Source organism: Mytilus trossulus, chromosome 1, assembly GCF_036588685.1.
Source record: "Mytilus trossulus isolate FHL-02 chromosome 1, PNRI_Mtr1.1.1.hap1, whole genome shotgun sequence".
Taxonomy (NCBI): Eukaryota; Metazoa; Mollusca; class Bivalvia; order Mytilida; family Mytilidae; genus Mytilus; species Mytilus trossulus.
The window spans coordinates 10727631-10752086 of record NC_086373.1 but is presented as its reverse complement, the minus strand read 5'-3'; the positions used below and the strand labels follow the sequence as shown (position 1 = coordinate 10752086).

The window sequence follows — 24456 nt, the reverse complement described above, 5'->3', positions numbered from 1 at the left end:
ATGGATCGAGAAATAAATTTGGAAGGTGTATAAAAATTAATGGTAAGTAATCCACTGTCAACACTAGGGACTATATTTGTATATATATATTTATATAACGAAAAGAAGACAATTGTTGTCTCGGACCAATTGACATTATACAAAATATAGCCTTGTTACAATATTAAGGAAATAAACACAACTATATATTTGCAGTATAAAAACGCTAAAGAGCTGCTAAAACCATTAAGGACCTTTAGTATAGTCAAATCTGGACAAAGAATCAGAGCCTAGCACGAGGGCGATAAATAATCCTTAATTCAAATTAGCTGTGACACAAACTTGTGAATAAGCAGCATAAAATATAGTATATATACAGGACACAATGCATGTTCTCTCAATGCGTTTGACACCGTCATTCTTTGTGGTGGATTTGACCATGATAACTTTTTAGATTCGAGCATCAGTGATGACATTTTTTAGACGAAACGCGCGTCTGGCGTACAATTATAATGTTTCCTTTTTTGTTTTTTTTCCCTACAATTATAGCCTGGTTGTACTTTATTTATGTATAACGTCCTAATAGAAATTTCATTTGGCTGTACAAGAATTGAGACGAATTGGAGCTCATAGTATTGCATAGATGACTGTCATATTATGAAGACTAAAACCCTCTTTATGTTTTTAAAAAATGTGTCTTTGGATTGTTTCATCGACGTATACCCATACCTCATGTTATTCACAATAAATACTGCAGTATATCAATTCAAATGAACTTCGTGATTGCGGTATTTCATCTTTTCCGCAAGTCTACTGTTTTCTGTTTGGTATTAAATTAATATTGAAATCCTTTTTGATACAACTGGTGATCCATGTATTTGGCAATCGACAACGGTAGTCAGCAGGGTTTAATAATATTAGTTGTTCGACCTGTTAGTCAAATTCATTTTGTTAAAATATTCTTTTTCCCATTTTTGGTCTTTTGGAAAAAGGTGTTTGCGCTGTATTTAGACCCCTCTACCTAGTAATTTGTTTTTTAGATTAGTTTAAATGGAAATGCATACTATTAACTGTAGAATGCGTGCAAGTGTATTACTAGTATATAATCGGCATTGGTAAACATATAACCGCATGTCACAAGTGGCTTGTGTACAAAACAAAAACTAGAAATAACTTCAAAAGAACACAAATGTATACCTATTGTTGCTTTCATCTCATTGAGAATCATACCACATCCTATTTTCATATTACCATGGCAAATAACAAAAACGACGAACATACAAACAACAGTACACAAAACAAAACAAACTGACTACTGAGAAAGACAAAAAATAGTGATCCAACAGTATAACTTAATAGGAATAGTATATGATTGTTGGTTGCCAAATTACAAGTGGCAAATATATCATGCATACTCAGGACGATCTATGAATAGATTAATATAAGGATGTAGATGTATGAACTATGATACCTCATACAATTTAATAAATTTATAACTTCATAACACTTGAGCTGTATAACAATGTCATTTTATTCAAAATAAAGATTGTATAAATGTTAACAATTGTACTTTATACTACATAATAAATAATAAATTATCACATTCAGACTTTTTTCGAATATCAAGTTGATAACTATACAAAATAAAATTTATCACAAACACGAAATCGAAGACTGTTCGAAAAGAATTTGTTGAGCTCGTAGTTCTACTGCCGAAAGTCCAATCTTCTTACAAGCTACATTGTTTGTAGATAGTTTATCATTTCTTGAATGCAACGAATAGTGAGCCCATTGCTTCACAACACGGTACGAGACAACAGTTAACACAGGATGCATAGATTCTCTGGCAGAGTCCACAGTTGATCTCAAAGATCTTCATGCATGGTGAAATGATCCAGATATGGTAGAAAGCAATGATGGCGAATTCACATCCCCATTCAGCAGCAATAAAGATACCGTAGACAATGGTCAGGATGTTGTAACATAACAGCTTCCAGCAGTCGAAACACTTGGCTGATATCTTCCAGACGCAGTCTATACTGTGTACACCGTCAGGTTCTCCGAATACATCGTTGAAATGAAGAGTCTGGAAAAATAGAAGGAAATAATTAAAATCAAGTCATCTTATTATAGTTTATGTTTATCAGTATTGTTTAATGGTGTGTTTCATTCATGTACAGTGTATAAACATAGAATAAAAACAAAACTCATAAGTTCTTGTTATTTGGTATATATATGAAATTTTCATAAATTATCAAGTTTTTTGTTTATAGTGACCATTAATATATACGTGTATAACTGTTTCTTGTCACTCGTGTATTATTTTGTAATAGTATATAATTCTCCATTATGTTTTGCCATTGATATGCAGGTTTGTGTGTAATAATTTCCTATTGAAGGTTGTTGATAGTTTACTGTCCCTTTGGTATCTTTCTTCCCTCTTTTACTTGACTGTCTCAATGAATTACTGTGTGTGTTACATTAGGTTGTATTTGGGCAGGGACGTATATATAAGTCCTTGATTTGGGGGAAAAACATAACAAATTAACGTATAATACAAAAAATCAGGATGGATAATTATGGTATCTTGTTTCGATTAGGCTATGCTCATACAATGTAAAGTTCCTAAGTCTATAAAAAAATATACATAAGGAGTGACTCCAAAATAAAAACCTTATTTGCGTTATAACATCAGGTTTCTAACTTTAAGCTCTATTAATTCCACAAACAAATCTTATAATTTGAAGCATGAAAACTTTAAATCTATTAAACAAGTTCAAACATGCATTGTTCATTAATAAATTAAAGGTCTTGTACGCTAAAAAAATAATGTCTAAAAGGATTAATTCTAAGTGTAAATTAAAATGAAAATTGTTTTTGATTTTACTAGAAATCAGCATTCATAATAACAGAGACATATTACTATACTGCCTATGTTAATAAAAAAAAATGAATAAAGTTTTGTTATACTCTAATGAAAACAAACGGGATTTTGAAATGAAGGACCTTAGCAACGATAAACAGAAAAGCTAGATGCTCCCGTCTTTTTATGTTTATATGATATGAATTCATTGCAAAATGAATATATTGCGCAAATTTTAATTCTGTTTAATTCAAACTGTAGTTATGATTACAATTTTATTTGATGATTACATAGGATATGATTAAACATAAAAAGTTGAAGTCAAACTTTGATTAGAAAATTTTACACATTTTTTTTTTAACTTCATAAGCTTTTATAAGCTTTTATCAGCAAGCCAATTAAAGGTTCTTTCACGTAGAATTATAATTATAAAAAAAGAATGCCCTTTTTTTAAATAAATAAAATAGATAATACAAAAGGGCATTCTTTTTTAAAATAAATAAAATAGATAATACAAATGTGAACTTACCCCTAAATGTGCGTTAAGACCATTGGGATCTCTGTTAATCAAATCAATTTCGCCTCCTGACATTTTGTTATATTCAGTTTGTACAGAAGTAAAGTTCTGCTTACTGCTACCAAATCAGTGTTTGTATAGAAACCGGTATGAAAGTCCGTTTTATATAGATTTATGTTTTGTTTATAGTGGACATGGTGACAGGACTTCATGACGTAACAAGTTATAGAAATGGACACTGAGTGACCGTTTAGGCATGAGTGATTTTCCATTCACAAGTTAACAATAGGGACGTTTACAATATCGGTGGACAAGCAAGCGATCAATTAAATCCATTGATTTCATTAGAAAATGATTTAATATGTCCAAGATTAACTTAATTAGGTTTCGAGTCAAACAAATTATTGATGAGTTTTGTTTACCACAAAAAATAGATTTCCTATAATATTACTAAGTCAAGAAGTAAATTATGGAATCAAAAGCATATGACACATTTTATGTTATAATCATTTATTGTTTTATTTTTGTATCGTTTATTTTTATACGAAATTCTAACATTGACCCCCAGTTTCTACACAAATGTAAAATTGTAGCCAATATACTTAGCCATTATATTCCTCTTTTTTTGGGTAGCCATGATGAACCAATTAATCATCTAAAAAGATGTTCATTTACCCATATTATAAAATTGTAACTACCTTTTGTTCGTCTTACCAGGGTTTAAGCTAATATTTTGAGGGCTTTAGTCACTTTTGCGCGCTATTAAAATCAACCTTTTTTTGTGTAGCAGCAAGGGACCAAGGATGTATATCTAGCTTCATCTTTGAAATTGTCGGGTTTTAAGCATGATTGGCAGTTATTGTATGATGCCGAACCAGAAAAGTCAGAGAGAAGGCAAGATATTGACACCTTTTGTTGATACCGACAACAAATTTTGTTATTTAAACTTGTTTTGCATTCCCTCTAATCTCAAACAACCCATCAGGTTGTTTTTAAAAGTACTCAATTCATAAGGCCAGTACCAGAATATCATTCAAAATAAAAGATATTGGCATTTTTTATTCGTGTTGACACAGCTTTTAGTATAACCGTAGACTTACGAAGCGCTTATTTAAAAAAAAAATCTTTGCGAGGTACATTGAGAATAAAATAATTAGAGAGTATTAAAAAAATAGGGTCTTACATACATTTGTAAATTTTGACAAGAGTTTCCTTTAAACCCCCCCCCCCCCTTTTCTTGAAAGGTTATCGTCAATTATAGTGAACAAACGGAAATCTGTCTGTTTTTTTTGTACACATGATACGTGGAATAACATTGTTTTGAATCTGAGAAAATATGTCTCTACATATATTTGTTTTTTTGGTGTTTTTTTTTGTATTTGTATTTTGTAAATGTTAGCTGGTATCATTCCTATATTGGAATTTACACCAATAAAATTATTTTATATTTTATTTTATTTTACAATTGATAAAATAGCAAGATACAGTCTTTGTTACCGTCATTAGACCATTCTATTGGTATACATGTATCTGTTATCAGGCCTGTCACAATGATCAATTGTAAAAAAAACAAAAAACAATAACAAAAACAAAATAAACAATGAAGACGAAAAACATGTTTCTTTAAACTGTCCGAAATGCAAATTGAGTGCTGTATCATTTTAAACTTTTGACTCATATAAATTTTATTTTATTATTCAATGATGATAAATTAAGATTTAGATTAACGGATGAAATGTATTGCTATTTTATAGCCAAACTCCGATTGGTTTTAGTTATATGTGCATTTTATATGTGCTTTATTTTCATGGTCTCATCGTAGCTCTATTTTAACAGTGAGTCAGGCTGATGTATTAAAATAAAGTATATGTTTTGTTTTGTCATGTAAATCAGTTTGATATCTATATAAATACCAGTTTTGAATGTGCTTTATTAACAGCGTCCTTTCGAAGAAAAGCAATAATTAAGTAAAGTTTAAAGTAGCAAACAAATTTATTTGTAATTTCAACATTTGCCTTAACTCTGCCAGTTATTGTATCTATGATTGTGGAATTACAGATCAGGGGGAAATTGTTGGATAAACAGATCAATAATTTATTGTATAAAAAGCAATTGAACAAAGATACAAATTAAACTTACATTAATACATATAAAAACTTTCAATTAGGTAAGTCGAGGATTTAGCGTTCACAAACATGTTTAATCCCGCAACATTCTGTATGTGTCTGTTCCATGCTTAAAGCATATAATTCAGTGGATATTTTTTGTTCATGTTCTCATGTTCTATTTTTTCAATTGTTTTGTAAAAACATAAGTCAAGTTTTGGTTTTCTAGTAAAAAAAATAAATAATTTGTCATGCGAAGACCTTTAAATTACATCTAACCATACGGCATGTGTTTTTGTCATTGTTGAGGGTCGCACGGTGACCTATATATATATAGTTGCTTACATTTCCTTCATTGGCAATCATACCACAACAGTCTTATTTTAAAAATGAAAGAGTGAGTTGATAGATCCATTGATAATCATATTTTATATACAGTTTGTTGGAAAGATTTTTGTTTTTCTTGTTACTAGAAACTAAAATTTCATCAGAAAATTTACGCAATTCATTTTTTAACATACCCATTTAGTTTAAGCTATATTTAGTTGCATGAGCGTTCATAAAAACATATTTATCAGGAATTATTCAAATACGACAACACATATGTGTGTGTGCTTATAGTTAACTCCCAAAGTCATATGTTCTATCTAGGTACACTGGCTTCCTCGACCAGTAAACTGGCAGCCATGATACAGCTAAGTGTACAGAAAGTGGAACACTTACATTTTATCAATCAATCCTATTAATCTATGTATGACTTTATGTGCATGCAAAATCTGTTTTTCATTTTTAAGGGACATAACATACAAAAAGACTGATACGTATAGGTATAGAGTATTTATTTAAAGTTGGTTTTCAAGTATCACAGTAGGTAAAGTTAATCGATGAAAGTACTTCAGATAGATCGAACAGTACTATTCGTATTTGCAGACTTGTTCCAAAACTTGTCTTTTATTCTAGTTTTGTTATAAAACAATCCAAATATCTCCTCATTTCTTGAAATGATGGAACACTGAACCCAAAGCCTCGCAACATGGTATAACACAACAATTAACACATGATGCATAGATTCGCTGACAAACTCCACAGTTAATCTCGATGATCTTCATACATGGTGAGATAATCCAGATATGGTAGAAAGCAATGATGGCGAATTCACATCCCCATTCAGCAGCAATAAAGATACCATAGATGATGGTCAGGATGTTGTAACATAACAGCTTCCAGCAGTCGAAACATTTGGCTGATAACTTCCAGACACAGTCAATACTGTGTATACCATCAGGTTCTCCGAATACATCGTTAAAATGAAGTGTCTGCAAATAATAAAGATAATGTTAATGATACTGCTAATACTTGTAATGATCATAATTAGACACTGTGTGGATTAATCAAAAGAAAAATAATGTATATATACGTCAACGATTCCGCAAAACAACGCCGTAACTAACTATAGAGGTTCGAAAGATACCAACGGATATTCAGATTCGAAAGATACCATCGGATATTCAGATTCGAAAGTTACCAACGGATATTCAGATTCGAAAGATACCAACAATATTTAGATTCGAAAGATACCAACAGATATTCAGATTCGAAAGATACCAACGGATATTCAGATTCGAAAGATACCAACGGATATTCAGATACGAAAGATACCAACAGATATTCAGATTCAAGATACCAACGGATATTCAGATACGAAAGATACCAACAGATATTCAGATTCAAGATACCAACAGATATTCAGATTCGAAAGATACCAACAGATATTCAGATTCGAAAGATACCAACAGATATTCAGATTCGAAAGATACCAACGGATATTCAGATACGAAAGATACCAACAGATATTCAGATTCAAGATACCAACAGATATTCAGATTCGAAAGATACCAACAGATATTCACATTCGAAAGATACCAACAGATATTCAGATTCGAAAGATACCAACGGTTATTCAGATACGAAAGATACCAACAGATATACAGATTCAAGATACCAATAGATATTCAGATTCGAAAGATACCAACAGATATTCAGATTCGAAAGATACCAACGGATATTCAGATTCGAAAGATACCAACAGATATTCAGATTCGAAAGATACCAACGGATATTCAGATACGAAAGATACCAACAGATATACAGATTCAAGATACCAATAGATATTCAGATTCGAAAGATACCAACAGATATTCAGATTCGAAAGATACCAACGGATATTCAGATTCGAAAGATACCAACGGATATTCAGATTCGAAAGATACCAACGGATATTCAGATTCGAAAGATACCAACAGATATTCAGATTCGAAAGATACCAACAGATATTTAGATTCGAAAGATACCAACAGATATTCAGATTCGAAAGATACCAACGGATATTCAGATTCGAAAGATACCAACGGATATTCAGATTCGAAAGATACCAACGGATATTCAGATTCGATAGATACCAACAGATTTTCAGATTCGAAAGATACCAACGGATATTCAGATTCTAAAGATACAAACGGATATTCAGATTCATAAGTCGAAAACGGAAGTACATTCCAATGGTGAAAAACAACCAGAACACAAACAACGGTCCACATATAGCACAATATAGCACACTAAGAAAAAAACGGGTATGATCTTAGATTTCCGGGAAGAGTTAAGAATCAAAAGACAACTAGATGTAAACAATAGATTGAGCATATTGTTATAAAATAATCATCATCTACAATTTTTGCAAGATATTCTAAAGAAAGCTACGTTTTTACAATAAATTTGAAGGCATTTGTGGTTGGATTTTATCAAAGTTGAAACCACATGTTGGAAGATGAAGTTTTGTCTGAAATATATTTGTTTATTTGGTCATTGTTTTGTTTGCTGTTGTTTTTGTTTAGTTTTGATGAAACAGTACATAATACTTTTTGCATTTGTATTGTAACTAATACTCAAATTTCAAACACAAAATACACTTGTGTGTTTGTCAACTCACACTAAAAAATATAACAAATTAAACCTATGATAGTTCTGCTTCTACAAATTGATACCCCACCCCACCCCTTCCAATATTAAAAAAAAAAAATCTTTTATATGAAATATGAAATATAAAGCAAAAAGATTGTGTTAACGAACGCTGAAAATACAGAGGGGCTAAACTTTAACGCTATTCTGGCTAATATAACATTGGATATTTATCTATTAACAAAATACTTTGTACATTATTATGTGAACATTCTGTAATATTCTTGGTTAAGTACTATGAGCTTACTCGCTGATTAGAATTAAAGACGATTAAAATTGGTAAAGATTCACTATAGAATATTGCACAAGTGTTATCATTGTCTCTTTTGGAGAAATACCCTGTTCATTTTCATAGGGGGGGGGGGGAGTCTTTTCACGGTTATTCATGTATTTATTGTTTCATTTTTGTACCCTTTCTATCTAAAATAGTTTGAGATTTACCGTTAGTAATAGGAAACATAAGACAATTTCTAGGTAAAACATGGTGAAAATGTTTTTATGTTATTATGAACATAATACGATGATCAGAAGCATATCGCTATTTTTCCTTTTAATTCTTATTTTTGCGCATAATTGATTTATCATTTATATATTTGTTTGATGTAAATGTTTGTGCATTTGCTGTCATAAATACTTGATTAAAAAAGAACATTTCCTAAAGTCGATTTGTTCTATAGCAGTGGCGGATTCAAGAGGAATTCCGGAGGTTTGAACCCCCTTGATCTTGGATTAGGAACCCCCTTTTATCAATGACCCGCCCCTTTATAGAAAATTAAAACTTTGTGTATGTATTGGCAGTCCTGAGGCTTTCAAAGATAAAATCACAACCCTTCTTTTTAAATGACTGATAAGATGAAAAAGTGAATATTTCGGAGGTGACAAGTTTCTTTGAGAATGTCTTGCAAACATTTTTCAAGCAAACTAGATAATCAACATACCCCCAAATGTGCGTTTAATCCATTTGGATCTCTGTTGACTAGATCGATTTCACTTCCAGGCATGCTTGTTACAATGGTGCTCTGAACTTAATCCTAATGGTCAAGAGAAGCTGAATGTCCAGAAACTTCATACATTTGTATTTATATGTGTATTTATTGACAGTAGTTATGGGGATCAATTAAACTATAGAAACAGAGACATGTTTTAGAATGGACAACCCGATGGCCATTAGTTTACATAAATAAATGTATAAGTGTTTAGTTAATGTATAGCGCAAACATTGTCTTCCTACCGACGATATTTGTTCCAAACAAGACTTCCAATCGATTTAAATATCACCATTACAATGGCAACTTCATAAAAGAATAATATGGAAGGGAAATTGATCCGTTCTTTTAAATAAATCTTTCTATATTCTATTTTTATTTTCTGGTAGATATGATGCCCAATTCCTCGGATTGAGAATGTCCATGCAAATAGTCCTTTCGTGTACTATCACATAATATGACCAGAAATGTTTATTTTAATTGCTCGTGTTTTGAATTCTGGTCTTTTTTGTTTTTCGTGTACAGTACTATTTCCTTGCCAACACATTTATAAAAATTAACTAAACTTGAGATACTATTAAATAACATGGTGATATATATAAGAACTTTAGACAAACACATACATGCGCATATTTAAACATGATATATTATCTGTGAACAATCAAGATTGTGCTTCCCAAATATGAAATTTATCAACAAATCTATGATAAATAGGATGACTTTTCCTTTTTTAAATATAATTTTCCTTTCCTTAATAATCATGTTCTTGTGGCTTCTTCTTGTGTAGTATATATTTCTTAGAAGTTTCGTATCCGCGTGTATGGAGTTTTTTTTTAATAAATGTAATATTTCCTTTCATATAAAACGAGTTTATAGAGGGAGGGTTGAGATCTCATAAACATGTTACTTATTTGTTTTTCGTTAATTTTTTTTTATATAAAAAGGCCGTTAGTTTTCTTGTTTGAATTGTTTTTTTTTTTACATTGTCTTATCGGGGCCTTTTATAGCTGACTATGCGCTATTGCTTTGCTCATTGTTGAAGACCGTACGGTGACCTATAGTTGTTAATGTATGTGTCATTTTGGTCTCTTGTGGACAGTTGCCTCATTGGCAATCATACCGCATCTTCTTTTTTATATTAACCCCTCCGCAATTTTGCGCCTCTTCCAAGACAGGAGCCTCTGTCCTTTGTTAATCTTGTATGTTTTTTTAATCTTAGTTTCTTGTGCATAATTCGGAGTTTAGTATGAGGTCCATTATCACTGTACTAGTATACATATTTTTTAAGGGGCAGCTGAAGGATGCCTATAGGTGCGGGAGTTTCTCGCTACATTGGAGACTCATTGGTGGCATTCGACTGTTGTCTGCTAGATCTGATTGGGTTGTTGTCGCTTTGACACATTCCCCATTTTCTTTCTCAATTTTATTACATATATATCAAAGATATGGATATTTCAAATTGACCAATTTGTTTACTAAATCGTGTCACAAGTTTACTGTTTCCTTGTGGAAGTATAATTTCATTTACAAAAATTAATAAAACATGGTATATAACGGTAATATCGTTTATGAACCTACTACAACACATTATAAGTAATTAACTATAAACAGGATTTACATTACATTGTGATTGCTCTTGAAACCCTCTCATACATGAAACAGTTTATTTTGGCTTTGCCTTAGATTTTATATTTTCTTAAGATTTTGTTTCTTCAGATTATGTTGCCGAAGATAATGTTGTCTAAGATTATGTTGTCTAAGATTATGTTGCCACCTAAGATTATGTTGTCTAAGATTATGTTGCCGCCTAAGATTATGTTGCCGCCTAAGATTATGTTGCCGCCTAAGATTATGTTGCCTCAGATTGTGTTGTCTAAGATTATGTTGTCTAAGATTATGCTGTCTAAGATTATGTTGTCTAAGATTATCTTGCCGCCAAAGATTATGTTGTCTACGAATATGTTGCCGCCTAAGATTATGTTGTCTAAGATTATGTTGTATAAGATTATGTTGCCGCCTAAGATTATGTTGCCTCAGATTGTGTTGTCTAAGATTATGTTGTCTAAGATTATGTTGTCTAAGATTATGTTGTCTAAGATTATGCTGTCTAAGATTATGTTGTCTAAGATTATGTTGTCTACGAATATGTTGCCGCCTAAGATTATGTTGCCTCAGATTGTGTTGTCTAAGATTATGTTGTCTAAGATTATGTTGCCTAAGATTATGTTGTCTTAGATTGTGTTGCCTAAAATAATGTTGTCTAATGTTTGTCGGGCTGTTTTTATAAGAATTCTTCGACTGTTTTATAAATTGTTTATATATATTCCGTTACTGTAACTCTTAATTCAATGTTATGACTTTCGGCCTCATTTTATCTTCTCATAACCCTTTAAATATGCGGTATGGGGTTTGCTCATTGTTGAAGGCCGTACGGTGACCTATAGTTGTTAATGTTTGTGTCATTTTGGTCTTTTGTGGATAGTTGTCTCATTGGCAATCATACCACATCTTCTTTTTTTTTATAAGTTCATTAAAGTGATATGGTGCCACTCGTGGAGAAGGAACTGTCTGCACGTGAGTTTACTCCAGGTTTTAATGGTGTCTTGTATTACTCAGTAAACAAAACCCAATACAACAACGAACAATACATGGTAGATAACCGAATATCAACCTTTGCCTTAAGTGTAGTAGTTGCATATTAAAACTCACGAGTCGATGACGAACTAACAATGCTACGGCTAAAAAAGAAAAACGCCCAAAAGACAAAAAACGTATACTGTTGCAAAACATAGAAAACTGAATACTTAGGAATATAATCCCCACCATTGACCACAATCCGGGAGTCATCTCAGGTGCTCCTATGAAAAAAATTGAGAAGCAGTATCAAGTGATTACAGGCATCAGGCTATATCAAGTGATTACAGGCATCATGCTATATCAAGTCATTACAGGCATCAGGCTATATCAAGTGATTACAGGCATCAGGCTATATCAAGTCATTACAGGCATCAGGCTATATCAAGTGATTACAGGCATCAGGCTATATCAAGTCATTACAGGCATCAGGCTATATCAAGTGATTACAGGCATCAGGCTATATCAAGTCATTACAGGCATCAGGCTATATCAAGTGATTACAGGCATCAGGCTATATCAAGTCATTACAGGCATCAGGCTATATCAAGTGATTACAGGCATCAGGCTATATCAAGTCATTACAGGCATCTGGTTATATCAAGTGAATAGGCATCAGGCTATATCAAGTCATTACAGGCATCTGGTTATATCAAGTGAATAGGCATCATGTATTATTATAATGATTGATGGTATTAGCTCTTATCTAACCACAAGACTGTTACAGATATAGAGAATTAAAAAAAGATCAACACTCCAATCTAAACCGGTAAGTAGATCGTGTAAGTACAAATTCGGAGGGATATCAGCTTCAACGCTTGAGACTTGATTGAATACCTCCCGCCCTTGAGGGAAACTAACTGAATCAAGAAATTCATGTTTAAAATGCAAGCTCTGCTGGAATGTTGATAAATATAATAGTTCACAATGGGAAGCTCAACATTTTAAACAATTCTTTTGGCATTAAGTTTTGTTTCTCGGGATGTAAATAGATAAAGGAAGATGTGGTGTGAGTGCCAATGAGACAACTCTCCATCTAAATAACATTTTAAAAAAGTAAGTCAATACATGAGGCGTAATTACTTAGCTCTCTCTGTTGAATACTTTATACATAGTTTTATAGGATAGAGGCATTTACATTAGTTACCACACTACTACCAACTATTATAATTATTTAGTGAAAGGATAGCATCTATATTGGGGAATGAAGAATAAAAGAGGGTATAGTGCTTTTGAAAACATAAGTTGAATGTGAAATCAAATAGGATAGCTTCTTTTCATTCTCCCTACAAACACCTGCATCGACAAAAAAGAGACTAGCTTACAAATACACTATGTAAAGTCAGAGACAAATGTTACAATAATCATATTGATGTCTCTGTTATTAGTGTAAATATATCTAAATCGTTTCAGTATTCATGTTGATTAATTAATTTATTTATATATATACAGAGTTGAGCTATTGCAAAAAAAATCAATATAAACGAGACCAATTCCCTCAAAGACATGATGTATACATATATCTCCTATACCGACAGAAAAAGAGGGGAGGTGCACCAAACAAGAGGAGGTTTATTAATATAGGAAATAAATGTAACTTCCAAATACACGTGTCACTCCCCCGGTTAATAACATCGCAATAGTAGTCTGATAACAAATTGTTGTTGCTGTACCCCTGCAAGTGCTGTGTGCACATGTAAGCATTCAGACTGGTAATGAAGGGTATAAGTCCCCTAGCCAACAAAGAGCAATAAGAAAATTCGTTCACTATATTGAAAATAACCGTTGTCTCCTCTAGTCCTATAATATAAGACTCTGGAGGTTCATATCATTTACATTCAACGTTTTTTATCGGATATTTTTTTTTACTATCAATGTTGATCTGGGGTTCAACATTGATAGTAAAAAAAAAATATCCGATAAAAAACGTTGAATGTAAATGATATGAACCTCCAGAGTCTTATATTATAGGACTATTGTCTCCTCCATCCAGGACTCAAATCCAGGACCTTTGTGACACAAGACAGTGCTATGATTGACTGAGCGAACATAATTTAGTTTCCTAGCTTTACCCATAACTGCTAGCTGAGTATCTACTATTTAATGGTCAGAATGATATGGTCACACATTTCAATCATCACGTCGTTAAGAAGACATTTCATGCATTTAAAAACCAAGTTTTCTACCCCCCCCCCCCCCCCCCAGAAAATCAAATGGTTGCTGCCTTACTGCTGGACAAGTATCTACTTTTCAAGAGAATCAATCAGGTCATACACATGTACACAAGTCAATTAATGCATTTTAAAGGGTGGGTCTTTTCACTACCGCACACCACCGGATACCGCCAAACACCCCAAAAAGCATCAACCACTAAGAAAATCAGTGACTTAACACAATAAAACGATAAAATCAATCAAATTACATATAATTTTACATTTTTTTAAATTTTTATGTGCATCATTTTTCTGAAAAAGTCAATAATCAATATATATATATACAGAAAACTTTCTCCGGATTACATTGTGTGTGAAGAATCCTTTGACATTTATTACCTCGGACTTTTATACTTATATATTAAATATTCAAATTTTGTACAGGATTTTAACATTGTCTCTTTTCTTATATTGGTATAACTATTTTATAAAAGAATAAGTAAAATGAAGAAAACAAATATTTGAGGTGTCCATTGGTGGACGGTTTGAATTAATATATTTTAGACTTTCTTTGTCTGTTCGATGTTGATATTTGGTCTCTTAATCTTAAATTAGTAGAATTGAAAGCTTAAAATATTATATTTAGGTCACATTTATACATCATGTACATATATATTTATGTTATAACAAAAAAAAAAGATGTAAAAATTAATTTTTGGGTTGTTCAGTGGTGTTCGGCGGTGTGCGGTGGTGTTTGGTGGTGAAAAGACATAGTAGTACTGTGCATTTTAAAACTAAGTTTCCTCCCAGCCCTAAAAATCAGCCACTCTTTAGAGAAAACATATTATTGCTTTACATACTACAGTGTAGTACATATTTTTCCATATTTTTTAGTCCATAGATTACAATTGTGTGTTTCTATCAATTAATCATGTTAATGATGAACAATAGTATTTACAAAACGACGCTGTAATTAATTATATAATTTAAGTATTAAGAGTTCACAAGGGTTTTATTGTTACATGTACTACATGTAGGTCAGGTCTACACGTTATTGTATGAAGTCTTACAATGGACCTCAATTATTTCTTTAATAACCTTAAATGTACATACAGTTTTTCATATATCATATGGGTCCAAAATTTAATCTCAGCCCTTTGATGTGTAATCTACATAGGCCCAATACATGTAAATAACATTATGGGTAATTATACCTCATGCTACTTGGTTTTGAAATAGAATTTTTAAGAACAGTTTCTGTCACTTTCACAATAATAATTCGGACATAACAGAAAAAGGACCATCATGACCATAGCTTACATCAAACAGAAAATACTATACAAGCAGGTCACTTTCTGCTGAAAAAAGGATCTTTAATATATTTTAGAGCTGAAAAATAGCTAAAAGTTAACATATGGTTATTACATCATGAAAGACCTACATTTTTTCTTAGTTTTAATACAGTGCTTATCCAGATGCCTTTGACCTATTACTATACTTATTGCTTAGAATGTTGAATTTTACACAACATTTATGACTTACATGTATATATATGTATTTTTTTTAAAATTTATACAAGTATAACCAATTTTTCCAGGAGAGATGGAGACCCTTTTATTTGCTGCCATGGTTATACATTTAATGATCTGTCCGTATACCAAAGTGGAAGAGAGTTTTAATGTACAGGCAATGCATGATGTTTTGTATCATGGTGTAAACATCAGCCAGGTAAAACTTTTACTAATAATAATTAACATGGTAATTACATCTACTAGCATCTAGATGTTAAAGTATAGACAAGGCAAACAGTTTTATTACCAACATTTGATGCATCAATTGTTTTTTTCATCCTTAAATTAATTAACATATCTGGAATGTTTTCTGTTTACCTTTTTGTACAATCTTTAATTCCATACACCTAAGTATGATCAACATAAAAAAGAAGGTGTGGTATGATTGCCAATGACACAGTGTAGATACTATTCTGTACGCTATCCGGAAGTCGCGATTTTCGAAGCGAGGATTTCAAACTGGCTAACAGAACGGTTTTGTTTTGGTGCATTTTCTCATCATTTGTTTACTCCTATATCTATAAAGTGTTTTGCACATCTTAAATGTATGTATAGCATCGTAAATATTAGTAACTGTAACAAAAACATGCAGTAGAATATATAATATACGTGTGCATCACACCAACTTCATTGAAAAAAGTGGAATCGATGGACAATTTTGCTCCCGTAGTACAAAGCAAATGATCTTTTATTGCAAATATTTGCATCAGTTTACAGTTAAATATATACTGTTTCAATATTCTTACCGTATATAAGTAGAATGTTCGTATTTCAAATAAAAAATATGCTTTCCGTGAGGATCCCAAAATAAATTACTGTACGATCAGTCTAAAAGTAACTGTATTCTAGTAGCGATTTCATAATTTTTGTCTGTATGACCAGTCGTGATTTTGAAGAGAAAAAACAAAGGCAATTTGAAGGTATATACGTGTCTATGTGATATTATGATTGTGTCCATGGAACTATAACGTGTAATTTCTTTCATCAGACAATACAAATATATTTCTGATGATTTTTGTAGACGGCAAAATAATTATATTTTGTTCCGTCAGTCTTATTTAAAATCAAATACCTAAAAAGCGATACATGATTCGCTTGTGGACTTTGTATTAGTGTGTCGTTGCAGTAATCTGTTTAACTAATTAATGAATGGCTTTTATTTATTTTGAATTTATTGAACCATGGTTCAATAAAATCAAAATAAATTAATGCCATTCCATGGTTCAATAAATTCAAAATAAATAAAAGCCATTCATTATAAATACATTTCTATCAAAAATTAGGCTCAAAGAACTTTTTATATTATTTATCTTGAAAATAACAACGTACACACATGTTGGCGTATGAATACACAGCGTCAGAGTGGGCGTGTCGCCATTAAAATTGACAACATTGAAAATAAAACTAATAATTTTAACCAATCAGAAGACAGTAAATACACAAAATTTATTTATTACATTTTTAAAGACTATTTACACCGTCTGCCGTTGACCAATTGGTGATAACATACATCAAGCTTTTCTCTTTTAAAATGACAAAAAATAGAAAGAGAAAGCTTTGTTTAAAAACTTTAGGTATTGAGCAAAGAATTGACGAAATTATATCCCGCCACTTCTATAGTCCATGTTTTGGAAAAAAATAGACAACCAAAAAAACTAAATTATAGGTGCACAGGGGCATCATTCAATAACGAATATGTGGAAGTTTTATTAATATATGGTAAGTTTTTGAAAGTTGCGTGTAGTAAATTGGTATCACCCAATAAAGTAGTGGAAAAGTCCTTATCATGGAACTAGAAAACTGCTGAATTTTCGAAAAATAAAAAAAGAGGTGCACAATTTAATTAAATGATAAGGAATCTGAAAAAGATTCATTAAGTTATGATAAGTGTCTGAAGGAAGTTGTGGATATAAAATATGTACGCCCAATATAAGGTTATGACAAAGTCCGTATTTTAGATATAGAAACATCAAAAATATTTTAACCAAAAAATCGAAATAGAAGGTCCATAATACATTAATTGATTAAAAATGGAGCAATTTTAGAAAAGTTTAACAATTGGTTTTGGGGGTGACGGTTGGAAATACCTTCTGGGTGCCCCCATATAATGCAATGTTCAAGTCCGTATCTTATACAAAGAAACCCCATAAAAGATTTTTAATAAAATTCAAAATACATTCCTTTTTTTATATATAAATAAGGCCGTTAATTTTCTCGTTTGAATTGTTTAACATTGTCATTTCGGGGTCTTTTATTGACAATTGGGATCCGGCGGTTTGAAACTCATTTTTAACTTTCAATGCATTTGTATGTGAACATATATTTGTAATCCTCTATTCTCCTGGATTGGACACCCTCTCCATTTAAAAATGTCTGGAAACCCCAATGTATATTAAGTGGTTTATAGGAGATGCGCTTACAAAACCGCGAAACATGTTGTACTGGTCCAACAGACTAACGGAAAGACGGACTTCATTATTACTATAAACCACCGCTTTACAAAGAGGTGTACAATTGCGTGTCAAAGAGACAGATCTACATCCAAAACAAAGTGAAGGAACTGTGATCAATTATAGGCTACAGTACGGCCTCGAATGTTTGTATAACAATTAAATCTGTGTGTTTGTACAATTTTAAGTATAATGGAGGACATTTCTGGAACTTATTTAAACAAACGAACCTTCCTCTTATTTCAGCAACATTCAAACATCCTTATACTTAATGAAGTAAGTCGAGTACACCCTATCAAGCTTAAACATGATTCATAAGTTTTCAGGATGTGAATTTATTGAAATATATTTGTGTTATTTATAAAAATTGTCCCCTTCTAATGTATCGTAAATAACTTTGAAATCACCACTAGAATACAGTGAAATAACGACTGATCATACAGTTTCAAAATATACAAGCGAGACTGATCGTACAGTGAGAAATTCAAACAAGTGTAATTTTCTTATTTCTGGCTTCAAAGATCTGACTGAAACTTTTACCACCACTTAAAATATACTTTATTTAGTTAATTAAGTCTGGGTTTTACGTTAATTTGTACAGTAGATGCAAAAAGATTGTTTTTAGGTTCACCGACTGATTTTCCTTAGTGATGCACTTTAAAATCTCTTGATTAAGGCAAAGATACGAATAATGAATGTGCTAAATTTAATTATAAACCATTTGTGAATATCGATGTCAGCTGAATTAATCATTAAGCAATGTACAGATGAACATCTTACCTTTTAATATAGTATATCCAACAAATTTAGAATGTGATCCAAAAAGTTCTCGCTTCGAAAATCGCGACTTCCGGATAGCGTACAGAATAGTATCTACACTGTGAATGAGACAACTGTCCACACGAGACCAAAATGACACAAAAAGGTCACCATACGGCCTTCAACAATGAGCAAAGCCCATACCCCATAGTCAGCTATAAAAAGCCCTGATATGATAATGTAAAACAATTCAAATGAGAAAACTAAGCCTGTGTGTAAAAGATCATAACATTGTGATATAATCAATGATATTATCAACTAGTATCCATTTTCAATATCTTTTCCTCCTCACCATTAGGCTGATAATTACAGGTTACAAACTAAACTACATATAGCAAGGGGAAGACATAGTTACTAGAGATTTGATAAATACAAATTTGTTAAACCTGTTGGTTACATGTATATTTTGTTTTGTTTAGTATGATCATTTGGAGTTTCCAGGAGTTGTACCTAGAACATTTATTGGACCAATTACAATAGCTGTTGCATCTTCACCCTTCATCTATTTATTGGACTACATGCAGTTTTCCAAGTTTACCTCACAGATCATAGGTATGTTGAACAATAACAGTCTTATCTTGGTTATTACCTCACAGATCATATGTATGTTGTACAATAACAGTCCAAGTTTACCTCACAGATCAAAGGTACTGGTATGTTGTACAATAACAGTCCAAGTTTACATCACAGATCATAGGTATGTTGTACATAAACAGTCCAAGTTTACCTCACAGATCATAGGTTTGTTGTACATAAACAGTCCAAGTTTACCTCACAGATCATAGGTTTGTTGTACAATAACAGTCCAAGTTTACCTCACAGATCATAGGTATGTTGTACAATAACAGTCCAAGTTTACCTCACAGATCATAGGTTTGTTGTGCAATAACAGTCCAAGGTTACCTCACAGATCATAGGTATGTTGAACAATAACAACCTTATCTTGGTTATTACCTCACAGATCATAGATATGTTGTACAATAACAGCCTTATCTTGGTTATTACCTCACAGATCATAGGTATGTTGTACAATAACAGCCTTATCTTGGTTATTACCTCACAGATCATAGGTATGTTGTACAATAACAGTCCAAGTTTACCTCACAGATCATATGTATGTTGTACAATAACCGCCTTATCTTGGTTATTACCTAACAGATCATTGGTATGTTGTACAATAACAGTCTTATCTTGGTTATTACCTCACAGATCATAGGTATGTTGTACAATAACAGCCTTATCTTGGTTATTACCTCATAGATCATGGGTATGTGGTACAATAGCAGCCTTATCTTGGTTATTACCTCACAGATCATAGGTATGTTGTACAATAACAGTCTTATCTTGGTTATTACCTCACAGATCATAGGTATGTTGTACAATAACAGCCTTATCTTGGTTATTACCTCACAGATCATAGGTATGTTGTACAATAACAGCCTTATCTTGGTTATTACCTCACAGATCATAGGTATGTTGTACAATAACAGTCTTATCTTGGTTATTACCTCACAGATCATAGGTATGCTGTACAATAACATCCTTATCTTGGTTATTACCTCATAGATCATAGGTATGTTGTACAATAACAGTCTTATCTTGGTTATTACCTCACAGATCATATGTCTGTTGTACAATAACCGCCTTATCTTGGTTATTACCTCACAGATCATAGGTATGTTGTACAATAACATCGTTATCTTGGTTATTACCTCACAGATCATAGGTATGTTGTACAATAACAGCCTTATCTTGGCTATTACCTCACATATCATAGGTATGTTGTACAATAACAGCCTTATCTTGGCTATTACCTCACATATCATAGGTATGTTGTGCAATAACAGTCCAAGTTTACCTCATAGATCATAGGTATGTTGTACAATAACAGTCCAAGTTTCCCTTACAGATCATAGGTATGTTGTACAATAACAATCTTATTTTGGTTATTACCTCACAGATCATAGGTATGTTGTACAATAACAGTCTTATCTTGGTTATTACCTCACAGATCATAGATATGTTGTACAATAACAGTATTATCTTGGTTATTACCTCGCAGATCATAGGTATGTTGTACAATAACATCCTTATCTTGGTTATTACCTCACAGATCATAGGTATGTTGTACAATAACAGTCTTATCTTGGTTATTACCTCACAGATCATAGATATGTTGTACAATAACAGTCTTATCTTGGTTATCATGGTTATTACCTCACAGATCATAGGTATGTTGTACAATAACATCCTTATCTTGGTTATTACCTCATAGATCATAGGTATGTTGTACAATAACAGTCTTATCATGGTTATTACCTCACAGATCATAGGTATGTTGTACAATAACAGTCTTATCTTGGTTATTACCTCACAGATCATAGATATGTTGTACAATAACAGTATTATCTTGGTTATTACCTCGCAGATCATAGGTATGTTGTACAATAACATCCTTATCTTGGTTATTACCTCACAGATCATAGGTATGTTGTACAATAACAGTCTTATCTTGGTTATTACCTCACAGATCATAGATATGTTGTACAATAACAGTCTTATCTTGGTTATTACCTCACAGATCATAGGTATGTTGTACAATAACAGTCATAGTTTACCTCCCAGATCATAGGTATGTTGTACAATAACAGTCTTATCTTGGTTATTACCTCACAGATCATAGGTATGTTGTACAGTAACAGTCTTATCTTGGTTATTACCACCCAGATCATACGTATGTTGTACAATAACAGTCTTATCTTGGTTATTACCTCACATATCATTGGTATGTTGTACAATAACAGCCTTATCTTGGCTATTACCTCGCAGATCATAGGTATGTTGTACAATAACATCCTTATCTTGGTTATTACCTCACAGATCATAGGTATGTTGTACAATAACAGTCTTATCTTGGTTATTACCTCACAGATCATAGATATGTTGTACAATAACAGTCTTATCTTGGTTATTACCTCACAGATCATAGGTATGTTGTACAATAACAGTCATAGTTTACCTCCCAGATCATAGGTATGTTGTACAATAACAGTCTTATCTTGGTTATTACCTCACAGATCATAGGTATGTTGTACAGTAACAGTCTTATCTTGGTTATTACCACCCAGATCATACGTATGTTGTACAATAAGAATCTTATTTTGGTTATTACCTCACAGATCATAGGTATGTTGTACAATAACAACCTTATCTTGGTTATCACCTCCCAGATCATAGGTATGTTGTACAATAACAACCTTATCTTGGTTATTACCACCCAGATCATACGTATGTTGTACAATAACAGTCTTATCTTGGTTATTACCTCACATATCATGGGTATGTTGTACAATAACAGTCTTATCTTGGCTATTACCTCACATATCATAGGTATGTTGTACAATAACAACCTTATCTTGGTTATTACCACCCAGATCATACGTATGTTGTACAATAACAGTCTTATCTTGGTTATTACCTCACAGATCATAGGTATGTTGTACCAATAACAACCTTATCTTGGTTATTACCTCACAGATCCTAGGTATGTTGTACAATAACAGTCTTATCTTAGTTATTACCACCCAGATCATACGTATGTTGTACAATAACAGTCTTATCTTGGTTATTACCTCACATATCATGGGTATGTTGTACAATAACAACCTTATCTTGGTTATTACCACCCAGATCATACGTATGTTGTACAATAACAGCCTTATCTTGGTTATTACCTCACATATCATGGGTATGTTGTACAATAACAGTCTTATCTTGGTTATTACCTCACAGATCATAGGTATGTTGTACAATAACAACCTTATCTTGGTTATTACCTCACATATCATGGGTATGTTGTACAATAACAACCTTATCTTGGTTATTACCACCCAGATCATACGTATGTTGTACAATAACAGTCTTATCTTGGTTATTACCTCACATATCATGGGTATGTTGTACAATAACAACCTTATCTTGGTTATTACCTCACAGATCATAGGTATGTTGTACAATAACAGCCTTATCTTGGTTATTACCTCACAGATCATATGTATGTTGTACAATAACCGCCTTATCTTGGTTATTACCTCACATATCATAGGTATGTTGTACAATAACAGTCTTATCTTGGTTATTACCTCACATATCATAGGTATGTTGTACAATAACAGCCTTATCTTGGTTATTACCTCACAGATCATAGGTATGTTGTACAATAGCAGCCTTATCTTGGTTATTACCTCACAGATCATGGGTATGTTGTACAATAACAGTCTTATCTTGGTTATTACCTCACAGATCATAGGTATGTTGTACAATAACAGCCTTATCTTGGTTATTACCTCACAGATCATACGTATGTTGTACAATAGCAGCCTTATCTTGGTTATTACCTCACATATCATTGGTATGTTGTACAATAACAACCTTATCTTGGTTATTACCTCACAGATCATAGGTATGTTGTACAATAGCAGCCTTATCTTGGTTATTACCTCACAGATCATAGGTATGCTGTACAATAACAGTCATAGTTTACCTCCCAGATCATAGGTATGTTGTACAATAACAGTCTTATCTTGGTTATTACCTCACAGATCATAGGTATGTTGTACAATAGCAGCCTTATCTTGGTTATTACCTCACAGATCATAGGTATGTTGTACAATAACAGTCATAGTTTACCTCCCAGATCATAGGTATGTTGTACAATAACAGTCTTATCTTGGTTATTACCTCACAGATCATAGGTATGCTGTACAAAAGCAGCCTTATCTTGGTTATTACCTCACAGATCATGGGTATGTTGTACAATAACAGTCTTATCTTGGTTATTACCTCACAGATCATAGGTATGTTGTACAATAACAGTCTTATCTTAGTTATTACCTCACATATCATGGGTATGTTGTACAATAACAGCCTTATCTTGGTTATTACCTCACAGATCATAGGTATGTTGTACAATAACAGTCTTATCTTGGTTATTACCTCACAGATCATGGGTATGTTGTACAATAACAGCCTTATCTTGGTTATTACCTCACAGATCATAGGTATGTTGTACAATAACAGTCTTATCTTGGTTATTACCTCACAGATCATAGGTATGTTGTACAATAGCAGCCTTATCTTGGTTATTACCTCACAGATCATAGGTATGCTGTACAATAGCAGCCTTATCTTGGTTATTACCTCACAGATCATGGGTATGTTGTACAATAACAGCCTTATCTTGGTTATTACCTCACAGATCATAGGTATGTTGTACAATAGCAGCCTTATCTTGGTTATTACCTCACATATCATTGGTATGTTGTACAATAACAACCTTATCTTGGTTATTACCTCACAGATCAT

General features: G+C 32.3%; 3 protein-coding genes across 4 annotated transcripts in view; 1 reads left to right on the top strand and 2 right to left on the bottom strand.

The window, feature by feature from the left end:
* Positions 1-1491: 1491 nt before the first annotated feature.
* On the bottom strand, positions 1492-3599 carry LOC134715051 (caveolin-1-like). Its single transcript, XM_063576915.1, has 2 exons — positions 3372-3599; positions 1492-2065 (listed from the first exon to the last, which is right to left on the bottom strand). The coding sequence occupies exons 1-2, from the start codon at positions 3432-3434 to the stop codon at positions 1739-1741; spliced, it is 390 nt and encodes a 129-aa protein (XP_063432985.1). The 5' UTR covers positions 3435-3599; the 3' UTR covers positions 1492-1738.
* Positions 3600-6286: 2687 nt separating this feature from the next.
* LOC134715040 (caveolin-1-like) lies at positions 6287-9652 on the bottom strand. Its single transcript, XM_063576904.1, has 2 exons — positions 9418-9652; positions 6287-6780 (listed from the first exon to the last, which is right to left on the bottom strand). Exons 1-2 carry the CDS (start codon positions 9478-9480, stop codon positions 6454-6456), a joined length of 390 nt encoding a protein of 129 aa, XP_063432974.1. The 5' UTR covers positions 9481-9652; the 3' UTR covers positions 6287-6453.
* Positions 9653-13685: 4033 nt separating this feature from the next.
* Positions 13686-24456, top strand: part of LOC134715030 (probable Dol-P-Man:Man(7)GlcNAc(2)-PP-Dol alpha-1,6-mannosyltransferase) — a 34414-nt gene continuing 23643 nt past the window's right edge. The window contains exons 1-3 of one of the 2 annotated variants that reach the window (XM_063576891.1): positions 13686-13795; positions 15850-15980; positions 19512-19644. In XM_063576891.1, the coding sequence (XP_063432961.1) occupies positions 15855-15980; positions 19512-19644 (259 nt within the window). In that variant the 5' untranslated portion in view covers positions 13686-13795; positions 15850-15854. Of the gene's footprint in view, positions 13812-15849; positions 15981-19511; positions 19645-24456 lie in introns of both variants that reach the window. The other variant, XM_063576883.1, reaches the window with a different exon arrangement.